The 17,829-nt window shown below is 41.2% G+C and overlaps 2 protein-coding genes across 5 annotated transcripts in view; one reads left to right on the top strand and one right to left on the bottom strand.

Moving 5' to 3' along the window:
• The first annotated feature begins 1,958 nt into the window (after positions 1–1,958).
• On the top strand, positions 1,959–9,835 carry msh6 (mutS homolog 6 (E. coli)). 2 transcript variants are annotated; one of them, XM_024296656.2, is made up of 10 exons: positions 1,959–2,348; positions 3,034–3,233; positions 3,318–3,487; positions 3,906–6,483; positions 6,603–6,886; positions 6,966–7,083; positions 7,176–7,265; positions 7,582–7,736; positions 9,349–9,548; positions 9,624–9,835. In XM_024296656.2, the coding sequence occupies exons 1-10, from the start codon at positions 2,086–2,088 to the stop codon at positions 9,703–9,705; spliced, it is 4,140 nt and encodes a 1,379-aa protein (XP_024152424.1). In that variant the 5' UTR covers positions 1,959–2,085; the 3' UTR covers positions 9,706–9,835. The 2 variants fall into 2 exon arrangements, with proteins under 2 accessions (XP_024152424.1, XP_024152423.1); XM_024296655.2 differs by having other exon boundaries at positions 1,960–2,348; positions 3,031–3,233.
• Positions 9,811–17,829, bottom strand: part of fbxo11a (F-box protein 11a) — a 12,952-nt gene continuing 4,933 nt past the window's right edge. For all 3 annotated transcript variants that reach the window (XM_024296657.2, XM_024296658.2, XM_024296659.2), the window contains exons 9-22: positions 17,670–17,781; positions 16,179–16,285; positions 15,842–15,979; positions 15,442–15,659; positions 15,182–15,362; positions 14,961–15,083; positions 14,749–14,834; positions 14,567–14,643; positions 13,232–13,375; positions 13,052–13,162; positions 12,870–12,977; positions 12,686–12,794; positions 12,504–12,602; positions 9,811–11,085 (exon numbers count right to left, since the gene is read on the bottom strand). In XM_024296657.2, coding sequence (XP_024152425.1) covers positions 10,956–11,085; positions 12,504–12,602; positions 12,686–12,794; positions 12,870–12,977; positions 13,052–13,162; positions 13,232–13,375; positions 14,567–14,643; positions 14,749–14,834; positions 14,961–15,083; positions 15,182–15,362; positions 15,442–15,659; positions 15,842–15,979; positions 16,179–16,285; positions 17,670–17,781 — 1,743 coding nt within the window. In that variant the 3' untranslated portion in view covers positions 9,811–10,955. The remainder of the gene's footprint in view (positions 11,086–12,503; positions 12,603–12,685; positions 12,795–12,869; positions 12,978–13,051; positions 13,163–13,231; positions 13,376–14,566; positions 14,644–14,748; positions 14,835–14,960; positions 15,084–15,181; positions 15,363–15,441; positions 15,660–15,841; positions 15,980–16,178; positions 16,286–17,669; positions 17,782–17,829) is intronic.

Here is a 17,829-nt window from a genome sequence, read left to right as displayed (position 1 = left end):
TTGCTATATAACAACTGCATTACTATGTTGAGCTGTTCTCAAATATTGTATAACAGTATACTCTAGTGGTAGAGATGCCTTACTGCATAGATTAGAACAAGACCTGCAGTTTTTTTAGATGCTTCTTTGAGCTGTACTGACCAATTTTAATGAGTTGTGGTGGTTAAAAGGGGGTTTAAAACTATATAAACAGTCAAAATAGAATAGAATTGAATTTGGTCTATCTTACATGATATTAGATTACTGTCAAAATCTGATATTTGCAAGCAAGAGTTGATTAATAGCAATATATAGTAATAATACTAACACTACTACTACTACTACTACTACTACAACTAATAATAATAAAAATAATAATAATAATAATTATTATTATTATTTTTATTGTCCCGTTTTTCAAAAGAAAAATGAATAAATTTGCAATTAAGATACTTAGTCACGGAGCAGACAGACAAACAAACAACCAGAAAGGATAAAACAAGAGCTACTTTTACAGTAGGACTCTGAAGGGCCACGATGCTCTCCTGCTGTCCAGCACAGACTGAGGATTCAGTTTTCTACCAAAGGAGCACAGCGCCCAGTCATTCTCTTCTTTTTTAAGACTTCTGCCTCAAAAGTACCTTATTTTATAACCATTTTTAGTCTTTTTTTTCATTTATAATTTTCCTGTATGCTGTCATACCAAAAAAGCGATATTTCAGGTTGTGTATACATTTTTATTACACTTTTGGAACTAGCATTAGCATACTGTACAGTCGCAAATATTTTCATTTATGTTTTGATTTAACGTTATTGTTGTAGTCAGCCTGATTCTGTGAATCATTAGTTATTAAGAATTTCAACAGAAACTCCTAAGGATTCTTTGCACAAAAAGTGGTAAATTTGACTTTTTTTTTTTATACAAGTAAAGCAAGCATACTATACACCTACTACGGCCAACACTGATCAGAATACATTTTATTGATGATCATCAGAAATGTTAAATTCTCCCTTTAATTCTGGTATTTACCCATAGATGGCGCAACATAAATACATGCATCTTTGTTTAGGTGCAGAAAGTTATTCTGCATTTATGTGGTTTGTTGATTTTCTCATGTGTTTCCCGAGTCAGAAGGTCATTTGTATGATCTTTCTAACACTACATGAATGCAGCATTTGCACTTTTCCACCCATTGGTGCAATTGGCCCTAAAATGAGTACAAAAGCCAAGGTTTGAAATAAAATCTCCAAACTGTTCTGTTTTAAAGCATATCCATTCATTTTCATGTTTTTGTCAAGATTCCATGTTATTCTTTTTATCTCTTGGTGAAATGACCAAAACATGAAATGGATCTGCTCCTGGTCTGGCACTATTGTTATATTTTAGAATCCTTTGTGGCCCACGAGTCAAAATGTTTGCCCACCCCTGCTATAGACCATGTGCATGTAGTGTAGAAGTATTTGAATACTTCTTCAGGCGAAATTGGAATATTTTAACTTTGCAATAGGATCTAAAAAGTAAACACCAAGTAAACTGCCTCACTATATAGTATACTTTTGGTACACTTAAATAGACTACTTTTTGCTAAGGAGACACAGAAAATCCAACTCAGTCTACAGGAAAACTACAGGCAAATCTAAACTTGAGTTTTTAATTATGTACTACGTACACAACGGGCATGTGATGCACTTTCAAGAACGGGCATTCTTGAATGTTTTAGCATAAGGAGTTCACTGTTGTGACTCGATGCTAGCTCATAGTAGGAAGCAGCTTTTTCCAAAGGGGTACAAATCTGGTGAATCTTGCCCCGGGTTTTTTAGCTGTGTTAAAGCTGTGCTTTATTGTAATAAAGTTTTGAGGGGTGAAAAAAGGAAAAGTTAACTCAGGGCGCCAAAAGAAAAGGCTATGTTTAGGCCACGTGATTTCCGTCAGCTAGGATGCCGCGTTTGCCATTGGACGAAGTTTGTGGCCACGCCCTGAAAATGTCGTAGCACGGTTCCCGCGAACCAGATTTTGTAGCGCGCTGTGTCTGCTGGAGGCCAGACGATGTTTGGAGGCTGAAGTCTCATAACTCTCTGAACTAGCTTTCCGAAAAACGCGAAGACATGTCAAAGCAGAGCTCCATTTTCAGCTTTTTCACCAAGTCTCCGCCGCTGGTCTCCAAGCCGAAACCAAGCTCCTCTCCAGCCGAGGCCGACTTGCCTTCTGCAGTGAAAAAGTCTAACTCCTCTCCGAAGGAGGAAGCTAATGAAACCCAGCAACAGCAGCTAGCTAACGCTGGAAAAGTGAAACGGAAAAGTAACTCAAAGTCTGCGAGTGGAGGGATAAAAAAACTGTTCGGGAGCAAAACTCCGACCGTCGAAGACAGGTATTGGATCAGTGTAATTGCTGGAACGGCTTGACGCGCTAGCACAATCCTGCAGAGTTAAGATTTATCTTATGCGTTTTTTAATTAGGTATTTTACTTCTATATACTTTAAAGGCACATATTTGTTGTTATAATCATGATATGTTAATTCATTGACGCTATTGTGATCATTTGTCCAACGGATACTCGCCTTCAGTCGCACGTGCCCATGTATTTAGCAAGCACATAAATGCTCGTGCTATGCATTGAACAGAAGGTAAATAAAACAGATATATACATTTAAAAAATATGTCAACTTTATTGGCATGTTTGTGGTTTATACTTTTTCTTTCTAATTCAATGCAATATAAATTCTGTTAATGTTTTCCCAGAATAAACTTTTATTTATTAAATTGTTTAACCTAAGAGTGAAACTCTTTTATCAATTGATATCATTTATTTTACTTAAATCTAGGAGACTGTTAATTTGACTTTAAAAAGTTATTTTTGGCTGGGATGATTTCATATTCCTTTTTCTGAATGAGGTTTTTACCTTTTTATTTGCATTAGTTCTATATATATCATGACTGTTAAGTTATGTTATTTAATGCTATCTCGCATAGCAATAATAGAACAGTGTGTTTTGTAAAGAGTGTTATTGAGTTTGTATTTTCATGCCTGTCTTTTTTTTTATGTCCTTTAGCAGCTCATTTTCATTCAAAGCTGGTGCCCTAGTTTGGGCCAAATTGGAAGGGCACCCCTGGTGGCCGTGTATGGTAATACCCCAACCCCTGACTGGGCAGCTTTTGAGGGGGCGTGGTCGGGACCAGCGGGTACATGTTCATTTCTTCGATGAGCCCCCCACCAGAGGATGGGTCAGCACCAAATACATCCGGGAGTACCAAGGTTAGACACCTTCACTTCTAATATTGTCATAAAAAGAAACTTTTATAACCAAAGCTTTAGTTTGACAGTTATGTTGATGTTCAGGCTCTGACTGCAGCGATGTCAAACCCGGAGGGGTCTTCTTCAGTAGCAAACCTGTCATCCGCCAGGCCATGAAGCTCGCTGATGGGGTTTTGTTTGAGAGCCCAGAAGAAAGAGTGAAGATGCCTCTCTGCATGGATCCATCTGATGAGGAGGAAGAGGAGGACATGGAGGTGAACTTTTTTCCGTTGTGAAGATAAAATTTGTATGACCCGCTGTCGCTGGCTAAGCAACTGCTTAACCATTGCTTCATGACAAATTCATCAAGTTATTTTTTTAAAAATGGTGATTTTTCTGTAGGTTGTATCTCCATAGCAAAAATTTTATTTTTGTCAACAGCTTTATGTAATTTTAAGAAAAATCGGCAAAAGTAAATTTTTTGATTTCCTTGGAAACTGAGGTTTTTTGTTAACCATGCCCACATTCCTAATATGTCAATATTGTATGTTACATCATATACTCAGCTTGACCCAAAGATTTTTATAATATTCCAGTAAAAAAAATGTTTGAGCTTTCCACGCTAATCCCATTCAAAATCTACAACTTCTAATTCCAACATTTCAAATCATTTGAATGTTTTCTCTTTTTTAGCTCGACCAGCCAACACTGACTGATGAAGAACTCAGTGACGAGGATGAAAAGAAAAACGACAAAACCAACCCATCGAAAGTTAGTCGCCGCTCCTCTCGCAGTTCAGTAGAAAAGGGAATCAAATCCAAGCGGCGTCGCATCATAGTAGCTTCTGACAGCGATGAATCCGATGAAGAGTTCAAACCGGAGAAGCATGCTGCTTCTAGCAGTGAAGAAGAGGAGGAGGAAGAAGGGGCAGCGAGCACTGAAGAAGAGGAGGAAAGTACTCAGGAGTCAGAAGTAGAAAGCCCTGTCAAGCCTGTGAAACGCAAACGTCCTGCTGAGAAATCGACGAGTTCAAAAGCGAAAGCTCCCGCCACCTTTACGGCCACTCCCAAACGCGCCCCGGCAGCAATCGCCGCGGACACAAAGTCTCGTCTGACGGCGTTCTCTGCTCCTGACAGCTTCGAGAGTCAGGCCAACGGATCGGCTTCCGCAGGAGCTGCAACCGTTTGGGATCACGAAAAGCTTGAGTGGCTGCAGGAAGGCAAGAAGAAAGACGGGAAACGGCGACGACAAACGGATGAGGACTACGACCCCACCAGCCTGTACGTGCCAGAAGACTTCCTCAACAGAAACACTCCTGGGATGCGCCGCTGGTGGCAGCTGAAGTCTGAGATGTTTGACACAGTTATCTTCTACAAGGTTGGGAAGTTTTATGAGCTCTACCACATGGATGCTGTGGTCGGAGTCAATGAGATGGGACTGACGTTCATGAAGGGCACCTGGGCACACTCCGGCTTTCCAGAGATCGGCTTTGGCCGCTTCTCCGACGTTTTGGTCCACAAAGGTTATAAGGTCGCTCGGGTGGAGCAGACAGAGACTCCAGAAATGATGGAAGCGCGCTGCAAGGTCATGGCCAAACCCTCCAAGTTTGACCGCGTGGTGAGGCGGGAAGTGTGCCGGATCATCACGCGAGGAACCCAAACCTACAGCGTGTTGGATGGAGCTCCTTCTGAGAGCCAGAGCAAGTTCCTCCTGAGTTTAAAAGAAAAGGCAGAAGAGGAGAGCTCTGGCCGCTGCCGCACCTACGGCGTCTGCTTTGTGGACACCTCTGTGGGTTATTTCCACGTCGGTCAGTTTCCAGACGACCGTCACTGCTCACGTCTGCGCACGCTGATCGCACACTTTGCCCCCGCCGAGGTGTTATTCGAAAAGGGAAACCCGTCAGTGGAGACGCGCAAAATTCTCAAGGCGTCCCTGTCCTCGGCTCTGCAGGAGGGGCTTCAGGGCGGGAGCCAGTTTTGGGACGCTCAGAAGACACTGAAAACTCTCTCAGAGGAGGATTATTTTAAGGAGTCGGCTGGAGAGGAGCCGCAGACCGGGAGCAGCTTTCTCCCAGCTCTTCTGAAGAAGATGACTTCTGAGAGCGACTCTCTGTGTTTGTCTCCTAAAGAGGGGTATGAGCTGGCGCTGTCTGCTCTGGGTGGGTGCATCTTCTACCTGAAGAAGTGTCTGGTGGATAAAGAGCTGCTCTCCATGGCCAACTTTGAAGAATATGTTCCTGTTGATGTTGAGCTGGCCAAAGCTGCCGGACCCTCCAGCTTCTTTGCCCAGACTCGTTTGCGTATGGTACTCGACGGAGTAACTCTAGCAAACTTGGAGATTTTTCAGAATGGATCTGGGGGAACCGAGGGAACCCTGCTGGAGCGCCTGGACACCTGCTCCACCCCATTCGGCAAGAGGCTTCTGAAGCAGTGGCTCTGCGCTCCCCTGTGCAATCCCACCGCCATCAAGGACAGGCTGGACGCTCTGGAGGACCTCATGGAAGCTCAAGCTCAAGCATCCGAGGCTTCTGAGCTGCTGAAGAAGCTTCCGGATCTAGAGCGTCTTCTGAGTAAGATCCACAGCATCGGCACTCCCCTGAAGGGCAAGGACCACCCCGACAGCAGAGCCGTTCTCTACGAGGAGGTCACCTACAGCAAACGCAAGATTGCAGACTTCCTGTCGGCGCTGGAAGGTTTCAAAACAATGCAGGAAATCGTCTCCGCCTTCGCTCAAGTTTCTGCCAAGTTTGGATCCAAGTTGCTGCGTCAGGTTGTCAGTTTGAAAACAGAAGAGGACGGACTCTTTCCGGATCTCTCAGTTGAACTGAAGCGCTGGGACACGGCTTTTGACCACCAGAAGGCTCGTTCCACCGGCGTCATCACCCCAAAAACCGGCTTTGACCCGGAGTTTGACCAGGCCCTGACCGGGATCAAGAGCTGTGAGCGGGAGCTGAACGATTACCTGGAGAGGCAGAAGAAAAGACTGGGCTGTAAAAGCATGGCCTTCTGGGGAACTGGGAAAAACCGCTTCCAGATGGAGGTTCCCGACAGCGTCTCGGAGAGGAACATTCCAGATGAGTACGAGGTGAAGTCGACAAAGAAAGGCTGCAAGCGCTATGTGACGAAGGAAACGGAGCGGCTTTTCTCCCAGCTGCAAGGACAGGAGGAGAAGAGAGATGCCGCTCTGAAAGACTGCATGAGGAGACTGTTCTACAACTTTGACAAGAACTATCAAGACTGGAAGACCAGTGTGGAGTGTATGGCCGTGCTGGGTGAGGACGACTTCTTCACTTCTTAGGATTTACTTTTCATAAATATTGCAAAACAGCTTAAAGTGGACTTTTAACATTTTTAAGACATATAAAAAGTTGTTTCTGTCTGTTTTCTCCAGATGTTTTACTGGCCTTGATGCGCTACAGTCAGGGTGGAGACGGCCCCATGACGAGGCCTGAGGTGGAGCTCCCAGAGGATGGCGACCAGGCTGTCCCCTTCATCAACCTTGTTGGATCGCGTCACCCCTGCGTCACCAAAACCTTCTTTGGCGACGATTTCATCCCCAATGACATCTTCATCGGTTGCTCCGAAAACGGTGAAGGTTTGGAGGAGAATGGCTGTGCTTCCTGTGTGCTCGTCACCGGACCAAATATGGGCGGGAAGTCTACTCTAATGCGACAGGTAGGCGGAGTCTGGATGGATTAATGTTTTTAAGAATCTGTAGGTTCCATAATGGACTAACCTGCTTCTGTTTTTCTAGTGTGGTCTTGTGGTCATTTTAGCCCAGCTGGGATGCTACGTTCCTGCCGAGAGCTTCCGGTTCACACCGGTTGACCGGATCTTCACCCGGCTGGGAGCTTCAGATCGTATCATGGCTGGTACAATCAAAAACCCAGAATCCTTTGCTTTTTCATGCATTGATCTAAGCAGCTTCCCATGGACTAAAGGTTTGCTTTTGTTGCGTCTGCAGGAGAGAGTACCTTCTTTGTGGAGCTCAGCGAGACGGCCAGCATCCTCCATCATGCCACCAAACACTCACTGGTGCTCCTCGATGAATTAGGTAACCTTTAATCTGAAGGCCCAGTTTATACTTCATAGTGATTTGTCGCATTGGTCAGAAGGAAATCCTCCTAATAACAGTGACATTTTACACAAGCTGGTGACTTAATCTGCAATGGGAATTTTCTGATGTATTCAGTGCCATTTAACCTGAACCTAGAGAATGTAATAACAGATCAAACTAAATCCAGAAAATTGTTGTTTCCACATCTCAGGATTTTGAAGACGAGCCTGCTATTTCTGCATACCATTGATCTTCACACATTCCCTGGTGTGCAGCTTTAATAACACTTTCATTTTGCTGTGAAATGTTGCAGGGAGGGGCACTGCCACATACGACGGCACAGCCATCGCCAGCGCTGTGGTGAAGGAGCTGGCTGAGAAGATCTGCTGTCGCACGCTCTTCTCTACCCATTACCACTCGCTGGTGGAGGATTACTCTAAGAACGCCGCTGTGCGTTTAGGACACATGGTAAGGACCACGACTGAATGTTGTGAGGTTCACGACAATGAAACAGGAGCTGGGAGATTAAACCTTATATTGACTAATTCACATCTGTATTTTAACTCTTTGATACTGGAGATATCACCCACAACGCTCGAATAACACAAGCTCTTTGATATGCCATCAATCTTTGACCTTCTACACCAGCGGTGTCCAAATCCAGATCTTGAGGGCCAGCCTCTTGTTGGTTTTCCAGAAATTCTGGTTTACTTGTTGTCGATTAACTGGATCAGGTGTGATTGCCCAGTAAGGACCTTGGTCAAAGAACTTTGTATTCTTGCCCTCCAGGCCTTGATTTGGACACCCCTTTGCACAGATATCCAACACATTAATAACGTAAAGTAAAGCTATGGTGTAAAGGGGTTAAAGCAATGGTGACAATTAAAACTTGTTTTTCGTAGCTCTGCAGTTTTAATGCTTTCGTTTCTTCAGTTACAAAGGTACAGTTTGACAGATACGTGCTGCTGAACAGAGGAAGAGGCTTTTCTCTGCGCGTAAGGACATGTTCTTAAACACTTGAGTGTCCACTAAAGACATTCCTCTCAAAATAGTTTGGACATTGAAAGAGTTGAGCTAAGCTGCATCTAAGGATGGAATCAAGAACCTCCTTAACGTTGACTGTATATGAGAACTGGACTGAGTGACTCCTCCCTCCTGGGATTTCAAAGAGGAAGTATCCGATAATCCTAATTTTTTCATATTTTTTCATTAGTGCAAGTTATTTAATAATGGCCAACCAGATGCCTCAATAAAAGTAGATGAAGCCTACTGGCCCCCACGTTTAAAATAGTCGACAGATTTCATGTAACCTCCTTTCAAGTGGTGGGTGTGGACTTAAAACAATTTTGCTTCTGATTGGCCAGAGTGGTTGCCAAAGAAATGTAGACACAGAGCGATCTCTGCATACTGGCGACATTTGGCTCCAACATGGCGACGTCCATATCATAATAAATGGCGACTGAATCGACTTAAGTTCATTAGAGCCGGATCAAGTCATTTTCTATGGGTGATGTCACAGGCACTCGCTCCAGTTCTTATATACAGTCCTTATAGTTTATCCTCAGACTCTAGTTACAGTGTTAGAAACCTTAAAAAATGCAGCTTTTTCTTTAACATGTACATCTTGTGTAAAGTTTTAAATCATTTGGTGCTGCGTAACCAAAGAGCTTTCCATGTTATATTCAGAATAATTTAAAATAAAATCAAAGTATTGAATAAAATAAAGTACTCAAATGTATAATACACTTTATTTGAAAGAGGAACATAAACTGATGGGTTCATTAAATGTTTGGTACTTTGAACACTCTTTATTTCCTAAAATTATCAGTAAAATCAATTAAAAAAGCTGCTTTTTAACCTGCTTTCATAACTAAAATGACAAAAGATGAAGAAAGTGGGTGAGAGCTGAAGTCAGGAGAGAATTTGACGGTTTGTGCTTTCACCTGGAACACAGCTGCTTTCCTTGTGGCGCCCCACAACGTGCCGCTTCCTCAGTCCTCCTGCCTCCTCTAAACCATCACACAGTGTTGACGTACCAGTTTAACTGTTTGCACCCGCTTTGTTTTATTTTTTTTTCCAGGCATGCATGGTGGAAAACGAATGCGAGGATCCAAGTCAAGAGACCATCACTTTCCTCTACAAGTTCATCGGTGGCGCATGTCCAAAAAGTTACGGGTTCAACGCCGCTCGACTCGCCAACCTCCCCGAGGAAGTCATCCAGTCTGGACACAAGAAGGCCCGAGAATTTGAGAAGAGCACCGTCAGCCTCCGATTGTTCAAGTGCGTTACACTCTTTTGTCTTCACCTCCTGCTGCTGGTGTGGTATTTAATATTTCTCCTGACGTTCTCTTCCAGGAAGCTATGCCAGTTTGCTGAAGATCCTACACTGGACCGCACCCGTTTACTTGCTGTCACTCAGCTGATCCACACCTTATAGTTTGCATCTGCTTTGTTCTGAGCAATTGGAAAAAACAAAAAAAAAAAACAACACTACTGTTTTGATCTAATAAAGTTTATTTAAAAAAAATGACAATGTTTCATCTAGGAAATTAAACCCTTTTAATTCACACTATTGCCTACATAACGGTTATTGAATACTTCACAATATATTAAGTCTAGATGTTATGATACATGCATACATTTCAGTCTGAATGAGAACCCACAATCACCAGTACACATGGATGGGGGGGACGATGAAACAATAAAGCGCTGTATATAGACACTTGTCTCAGCTTCAGTAGAGTAAAAGCTGTGAGTTCTCCAGCAACGTTGGCAGGAAGTGGAAAACCAGGAAGAGGAAATGTGCTTTTACAAGACTGCATCCCAGAAAGATTTAGATCAATCTTTTACCGTATGGATGGAATCTTGATATTAAACTCACAAAATTAAGCAATTAGTCTTTAAATGTGACTGTATTCTCAGAAAATGAAATCTAGGGTTTGCTTTTAAGCTTTAAAGTCAGTGTTTAAAGTCTTCTAAGAGCACATTTCATCTTTTTCTTTGTAGAATTGCAAATTTGAATCAACGTTGCTGGAGAAGTTTAGTGTTTTCCTCTTTTTCTCTGATCTCTTTCACAGAAAGAAGTTAGATACTGCGACACGAGTATAATTACAGCAATTCTGAGGAATAACCAAAAAGAAAAACACATTTCTTAAAATAATGACATTCAAGTACATTAAGATTTTGCGTGAGAATACAAAACTACACAAAAAGCATTAAAATCAAATCTCAACATTTGTCTGGAGGAGAAACAAAAAACAAAAACAAAACGCTGAAGTGCTAGGTCGTTTCTGTTGCCCTCTGATGGAAGCATTGTAGTTTTAGGGCCTTTCACCAGAACAGCTGAGCTTCTTCTTCCGAGTGTGTCCTCCATGGACCTGTACATGGCTGCAGTATCTTGTTCTTGCGTTTCTTCAACGATGAGCATCTTTAGTGTCAGGTGGTTCTTTAAAACACCTGCACCCCAAGTTTCCTGCTCTGTTGTTTTTTTATTCCCCAAAACAAGGACAGGGGAATAATTCAGTATCAATACTTTTTTTTTTTCTTCTCTTTTGCGTCTCCTTTTCCTCATAAGCATATTCCAGATATTTTTTTTGTCACTCTGTGCTCTGTCAAAGTGAATTTTAGTTTCCTCCATTGCACGACTCAAAAGTGTCTCGTCCTTCACTGCGTTGGAGCAAAGGGAGCTCAGTTGTGTTGTAATGTATTGGACTCTATGGGGGGAGCGGAGTCATACAGTGTGTCTGTGTCGTGCGTTGGTTCTCCAGCTAACGTGCACGGATTTGAGAGCGTTCCTGCACCGCAGTCACAGAAGAATCTGGAGGGAAACAACAAATCTATTCAGTTAAACATAAAGAGAACAAGTTCAAACAGGAGAAGACTTAAGAAAGCCGCCAAACGCCTTAACTTAAAAAATATGTTAGATCAGTGGTCCCCAACCTCTGGGCACCAGTTCATGGAACAATTGGTACGCAAAAAAATATATATAACATTTTCTGTTTTATTTATAATCTAATTCTGAACACAGTTTTATTTTGGGAGAACTATTGGATTTTCTCCACTCGTTCTTGACACACATCACTGCTAAACTGAAACCCACAAGCAAGCAAAGTTGACAAAAAATAAATGTGTTTGGAAAGAGGAAACAGAAAAAGAGCCTTAGACTTCAAAATAAAGGAAAGCTGCATTTAACAGACGGAAAAGAGGAGTCTTTACTCCAAATATGGATTTATTGTGAGTCGTTCCCACACGATAATAATAATGCATAATAGGTTGTGGACCACTGGTCTAGATGAACCTTTTTTCTGAGAAGTTAAGATTTTTCTTTAAAAAAAAAAAAAAAAAAAAAATTACAAGGACATTTTAATTATTTCTTCTCTGAAATGTTGACAGAGACTTCAAGGCTAGTGCCAAATAACATGTACAGTATACGTGCAAAAATGTTACATCCAAAATATGTCCAAAACAGCAGACTGTGGTCATGATTGCTCAGAGAAGAACAAACATCAAGTCTAACTGGAAAAAATATAACTAAAGAAATTTGTTATCTCAAAAAAAGAGGTGTAACAATTAATCAATTTAATAAATGAACTGATTTCTATTCCTAAAACCCAACCAGATTGACCTGTCTGAGGCAAATTGTTAATCGCATTGAATAATACTGTAATAAAATAGTTTCAAAATGAAATAAATTCTTATTCAATCTTGTATATGGTTTATTCACTACAGAGTAAAAAAGGACCAAGTGCATCACAGCGGAATCCTGCCACCATTACAATCTGTGTGGAAACACTGAAATTTACAAAAACATGGCCATGCTGTCAGGTAGAAAGCTCCAATTGTATTATTTTGATGTGGAAAAAACAGTGGGCTAAACTTAATGAAAGTATGAATATGAATGCATTTGAAAAAAAAAGTTTACTTATTTGTTTGAATATTTAATTCACAATTGATTGTCTTTCAAGAAATACAAAGAATCTGGAAAACTTCACCAGTACTGTTCAGTACCAGGTATTAATCTCAGACTAGTTGATGTTTGGGATAAAGACGTCCTGGGTTGATTTTAAGTCAGAGAGTCGAATCGGATCGTTCAAAATGAACCAATATTGAGTATGGATCGTATTGTCGACCACAAGTTATGACGTGAATAGAATTGTTTAGATGAAACACTACACCCCTAACAAGCAAAGTTTTCACATTTGACTCATGAACAGAAACACTGATGGTGATGCTCACCTATCATGTCTGATGAACTCCACATCATGTCCTTGATGACACTTCTTAATGCAGTTCACACAAATGGCGTTGCGGTCTGTCGTGTTACAGGTGTGACACCTGTGTAAACCAACAAAACACCATGAGCAAACACAGAACCCTGCAAACAGAGGCCTTTTCAGGTGGATGTACACCTGCTTTACCTGTAAAAATCATGCATGGGGTAGCTGGTGTAACTTGATATCTTGTACAGGCACTGGCCTCTGCTCACAGCCTTTTCAATGGCATCTTGATTGTTCAATATTTTGTTATCTGAGAGAAAACAAACAAATAATGAAGTATAACTTTACATAAAAAACCTTCATAGAAGTTGCTTGTTGTCTGTACCTTTCATTGTAACATTGACACCAGATGCGAGAAACAATCCTCCAAATCGATTGTTGAAGATCTGATTGCCTTCTAGGGTTGCTGTCGCGTGGTTGGTTATTTCAATACCTTAAAAAATACAATAAAACTCCCATTAGCACCTCATCTCTGAGTTAAAATACAGTCATGTAGATGGTGTCTACCTGCAGCAAATCCATCAAATATCCTGTTTTTTCTCAACACGGGGTGACTGTTGGTGCTAATGAGAACGCCTGCTTGTGCGTTCCTGAAGATGTCGTTCTCCTCCAGCAGACCTACCCAGATGAACGGGGTTAAATACCTGAAGACGTTTCTCTGCTGAAGGGATTCAAGGTTAAATGTACCTCTTCCGCCGTTGAAAATGCAGATGCCGCCGTCCCGTCCATCGTGGATCTTATTCCTGCGCAGCGTGGGATTGCTGTCCGTCTTGATCCAGACACCGGCCATTGCATTGTCAAAGATCTCATTGTCCTCAATGAACCCCAAGCCTGAAAACAAAGCCCATTTAGGTTCGCTATACCTTACAGCAGTAGTGCCCAACTTTTATCAGGCTGGTTTAATGTCAGGAAATATTTACATGGACCGTCCTGTACGAGGCTAAGGTGGGTGTGTGATTTTTTTATTTAGTTGCCAATTTCCCTTAACTTTTGAGGATAAAATTTATCTTCATCATCTGTAAAATATCTGCAGCTGTTTAAACTTTATTTGTGCACTTCATTTTATGTAGGAATCATTTAAGGTGCAACAGATAAATAAAATAAAAATAAAAACAGGAAACAGGTATTTTCAAATTGCAATAATAAACATGAATCCAACATTTCAACATCTTTATTAGCAGCATCCTCGTAACATTGGACAGCTGGTTGCTGGATGTGGTAGATTATCATTAGGGCTGTAACGAGTGTCCGAGCGCTCGAATACTCACGAGCTGCTCCCAAAATTTCGAGTACAAATATTCGCGACATCCAACATCCACAATTTTTTTTAAAATAGTAGAGTGTAGTAAAATATTATTAGGGAACAATATATTTATAGCTCTGAAATACAGAGTAATGTTGGATTTTAATTATATGAACTAAAACAGAGCTGATTGTGCAGCGGTACGGTCACTGGAAGTAAACAAATCTTCAAATAAAGTGTCAGTGAAGCTTTCTGTTTTCAAAGTAAAACTACCGTGTTTTTTTTTTTGTAACAACACATATGTAGCAATCCACAACCCCAATTATTATGGTATGTGACAACAATTGTCACAATAAATCCATATTTGTAGTAAAAACTCCTGTTTTCTGTCTATTAAATTGAAATTTCTTTTATTTTGAAGTCGAAGATTCTTCTTCTGTTTCCACACCAGCACTTTTCTGCCAAAAGAAACTTTCCAAATATGTTTGTTTTTGTTATCTTTGCTAGCTCTGGGGTTTCAATTTAGCAGTTAGTGGTGCCACTTTCAGAAAGTAGTAGATAAATGTTCCCCATGTGACCGAGCGACATAGCATGAGCCAAGAATGGCAGCAGATTTACACTGGTCTGTCTGCGGTGCGTGTCCCTCGTGCTGCATGGGGGATGTTGGTGTTTTCTGTGGTGTTAACATGGTTTAATACGTGGCCATGAAACCGTAAAAATAAAATAAAATTTTACGCATTTTAATTTTTAAAGTATAACAGAGGTTTTTTGAATCTCACCTGAGTTGTAAACCAAAATGCCTCCATTTTGACCGCCCCAGATCTTGTTTCTTCTGATCTTGGGATTACTGCCCGTCCTGCCAAAAAGGAAAGAACATTTGTACATTAGGCGCTTGCTAATTACAGCATTTAGATTAGAATTGATGCCACAAAAACATTTCATTTCATAGTTTCCTACTAACCTAATTTGTACTCCGGAGTACATGTGATTGTAGATGTCATTGTCTTCCAGCACACCGTGGCCATTGTCGTAAAAGTAAACCCCCACCTGTTGGAATGAAATCACATTAGCAATCCTTAATTTAGCAATACATTTTCAATAGAATTACTTATTTCACTTTCTGTCAGAAATCATGTTTTGATCATTTTGGTTGCAAACTGCTTGAGTCCATACCTGCTTCCCACTGTGGATCCTGTTCCTCCTCAAGACCGGCGTGCTGCCTGTCGTCACCCACACTCCCGCCAGCGTGTTGCTGTACACCTCATTCTCCTCGATGACTCCCTGACCTTTCTCATGCTGCATGACACAAATACATCATCACTGCCTTTAGATTATGCTATCAACAATCCATGATAACAAATGAACATGTTGAGGATTTTTTTCCTCATATTTACCACATAAATGCCACCATGTTGGCCATCGTGGATCTTGTTATGCCTGACAATTGGGCAGCTATTTGTCCTGATCTGGATTCCTGCCAGGGCGTTACCGTATATGTCATTTCCTTCTATGAGGCCTCGGCCGTCGCCAAAAATATACACGCCTCCCTGGTTGCCATTAAAAATGGCATTGGCTCTGTTTTCAAAAAGAAAACAAAAAGTGAGAAGCTTTTTTTTTTTTTTATAAGACTTTGAACTTGGGCCACCGCTCTGACCTTATTGTGGGATCACTGTTTGAGGTTATCCACACTCCTGCAAAGTTATTTGCATAGATCTTGTTTTCAATGAACTGGCCACGCCCCTTTTCATGCACGTAGATCCCTCCAGTCTGCCCGTGATGGATCTCACAGCGAACCACCGTGGGGTTAGCGTACGCCTTCACCTCAAAGCCAGCAATGCGGTTCCTGTGGATGTTGCAGCTTTCAAAGTAACCCTGGAAAATAAATGAGAGAACATAAAATCACTTTGGAGCTCCTAAGCCAAATAAATCTCAAACTGCGTATCATCGGCTTTGCAGTAACACAACATAAATACAGATGTTTACAATTAGGAAAACAAATTGGCCATAAAAAACAATAAAAGAATCAAATAACCCCACCCAGGCAAATATCTTACCATGCCGTGGTCAAATGTAAAAACTCCTACATCTCTGCCGTGGTGGATGTGGTTCCGTCTGATGATTGGGTTGCCATGGTTCTTTACCCAGATCCCAGCCAAAGCATTGTTTGAGATCTCATTGTCTTCGTAAATGCCCTGAAGGGTGAGAAAGGTCTACGTCTCAGACTTCCTTTTCTTATCTTTATGTAGAGATTGACATCCCAATTCTCTCAATCAGCTTTCAAATCGACTTTTCAAGACAATTGTGGTCCATAAACTTGTTTCCCAGTTTCAATTTCCCCAACTTCTGGTATGTTGTAAAAGAATTACAGTTCATTTAGAATTGGCGTTTTACCTGTGCGTGGTCAGTGATGTAAAGTCCAACATTTTCACAGTCACTGATGTTGCAGTGTTTGATTTTGGGACAAGCACCCTGGCCGCTGACACAAACAGCTGACCCCACTGAAAAGCAAACAAAAAAAAGAGGAATTAAAACATTATTAAAATATAAAAGATCTGCTTAAATAATCAAAATTAACCTATAACCAAGTAAAATGGCGTGCAGAGAGAAGAAATACGCACAGGGTAGATTTAGTAAAAACAATATTGTTATTTTGTTAATGACCCTTTTTATCCACAGAGACCATTGAAGGTGTCGCCACAGAGTGTGTTTTGTTTTACATGAACAGAGATGCTGCAGGTAAAACAAACACTAGGCATCACCTAACATTACATGTAACAGAGCCAGGCTCATGTTTATGGAAAACATGGCTCTGATGAATCAAAGTCGGCAAAATACATGTCACTATTTCACACATATAAGCTTATTTAACAGGTATTGCTGTTACGCACGCAGTCTGCTGCACTGTTGGTAAATGGTGCCACCTCACGTCTTCTTCTCAACAGCCGATCTTAAGCTAAATGAAGCCACTGCTGCTGCGGGTGTCCATTAATCTGACGTCAACAGTTCCAACACTAACATAAACTTCCAAGTGTTTTTGCTCTGCTCAGCCAGATTCCCGTTTGCAAACACGTTAAATGTCAATGCGAAGTACGGAGTTTCGTTCGACTCCAACGATGGCAAAAAAAAGCGGAGCGTGCCCTGAAAGGAGCTTTTGTGTTTTTACTGCAGATCCTTTTCGCGGATCACATCTCAATTGGATGATTGTGTGAAGAACAGGCCAGCTTTATCCTCTTCCTTCTCATGCTGGTTTCACACTAACTGCTTGGCGTGTGTCTTGCATTTGATTTGCAGGAGGGATTCATTAAACCTGCATATGTATATACACATACTGAGCATCCTTTTACTGCAGCACAACTACTGCAGTTGCCATGTTAGGAACATCTGTTAGATAGATCTCACAATAAGTTTATGCAGAAACAGCTGACAAAAATACTTTCTTTTGGAAAATCCTATCCCCCAAAAAAGAGGTAAAAGTAATACAAGTGCACAAGATTAGGAGTTTGTTGTGAATATTGATTATTGTAAGCCAATATACCATCTGTACAATTTTGAGCCAAATACCATCTCATAAGGTAAAATAAAGAAATGCATGGATCTAGTCAAACTGTTTCAAACTGCCTTTTTTCTTCTGCCCCTGATCAGACATGATTTGAATAAAGAAATACTCAGAAATGCTATTTTAAGCCTAGTTTCCTTTCAATATGTCCTCAATCATCTGAAAAATGCCACAAAAAGTTGTTGAAATACCAAAAACACAATGAATGATGAAGTGGGTCTTTAAATACTTGAATGTATGCAAATACACAGTGAAAAGAGAAGAGTCCAATATACTGTTGTCTATATGGTCTGCAAATGTCTGTAAAGCTCATTATTCACCAATACCTGTGCACGTGCTACGAATGATGCAGTGGTCGATGATGGGGCTGCAGTTGACTGTGATCTCCAAGCAGTGATGTGCATTGTGATGTTGAGCAGATTTGTCATCAGGGTTGAACTAAATCGAAGAAAATAATTATGATAACCCTCTTTACACATTAGAGGC

Source organism: Oryzias melastigma, linkage group LG15 (genome assembly GCF_002922805.2).
Source record: "Oryzias melastigma strain HK-1 linkage group LG15, ASM292280v2, whole genome shotgun sequence".
Classification (NCBI taxonomy): domain Eukaryota; kingdom Metazoa; phylum Chordata; class Actinopteri; order Beloniformes; family Adrianichthyidae; genus Oryzias; species Oryzias melastigma.
This window is presented reverse-complemented; position numbering and strand designations above follow the sequence as displayed.

Excerpts from the sequence above, each read along its gene's own strand:
- msh6 (XM_024296655.2), top strand. The coding sequence starts at position 2,086 with ATGTCAAAGCAGAGCTCCATTTTCAGCTTTTTCACCAAGTCTCCGCCG. Across the intron at positions 6,887-6,965 it reads AGTCTACTCTAATGCGACAG|TGTGGTCTTGTGGTCATTTT; the intron begins GTAGGCGGAGTC and ends CTGTTTTTCTAG. Across the intron at positions 7,737-9,348 it reads CTGTGCGTTTAGGACACATG|GCATGCATGGTGGAAAACGA; the intron begins GTAAGGACCACG and ends TTTTTTTTCCAG.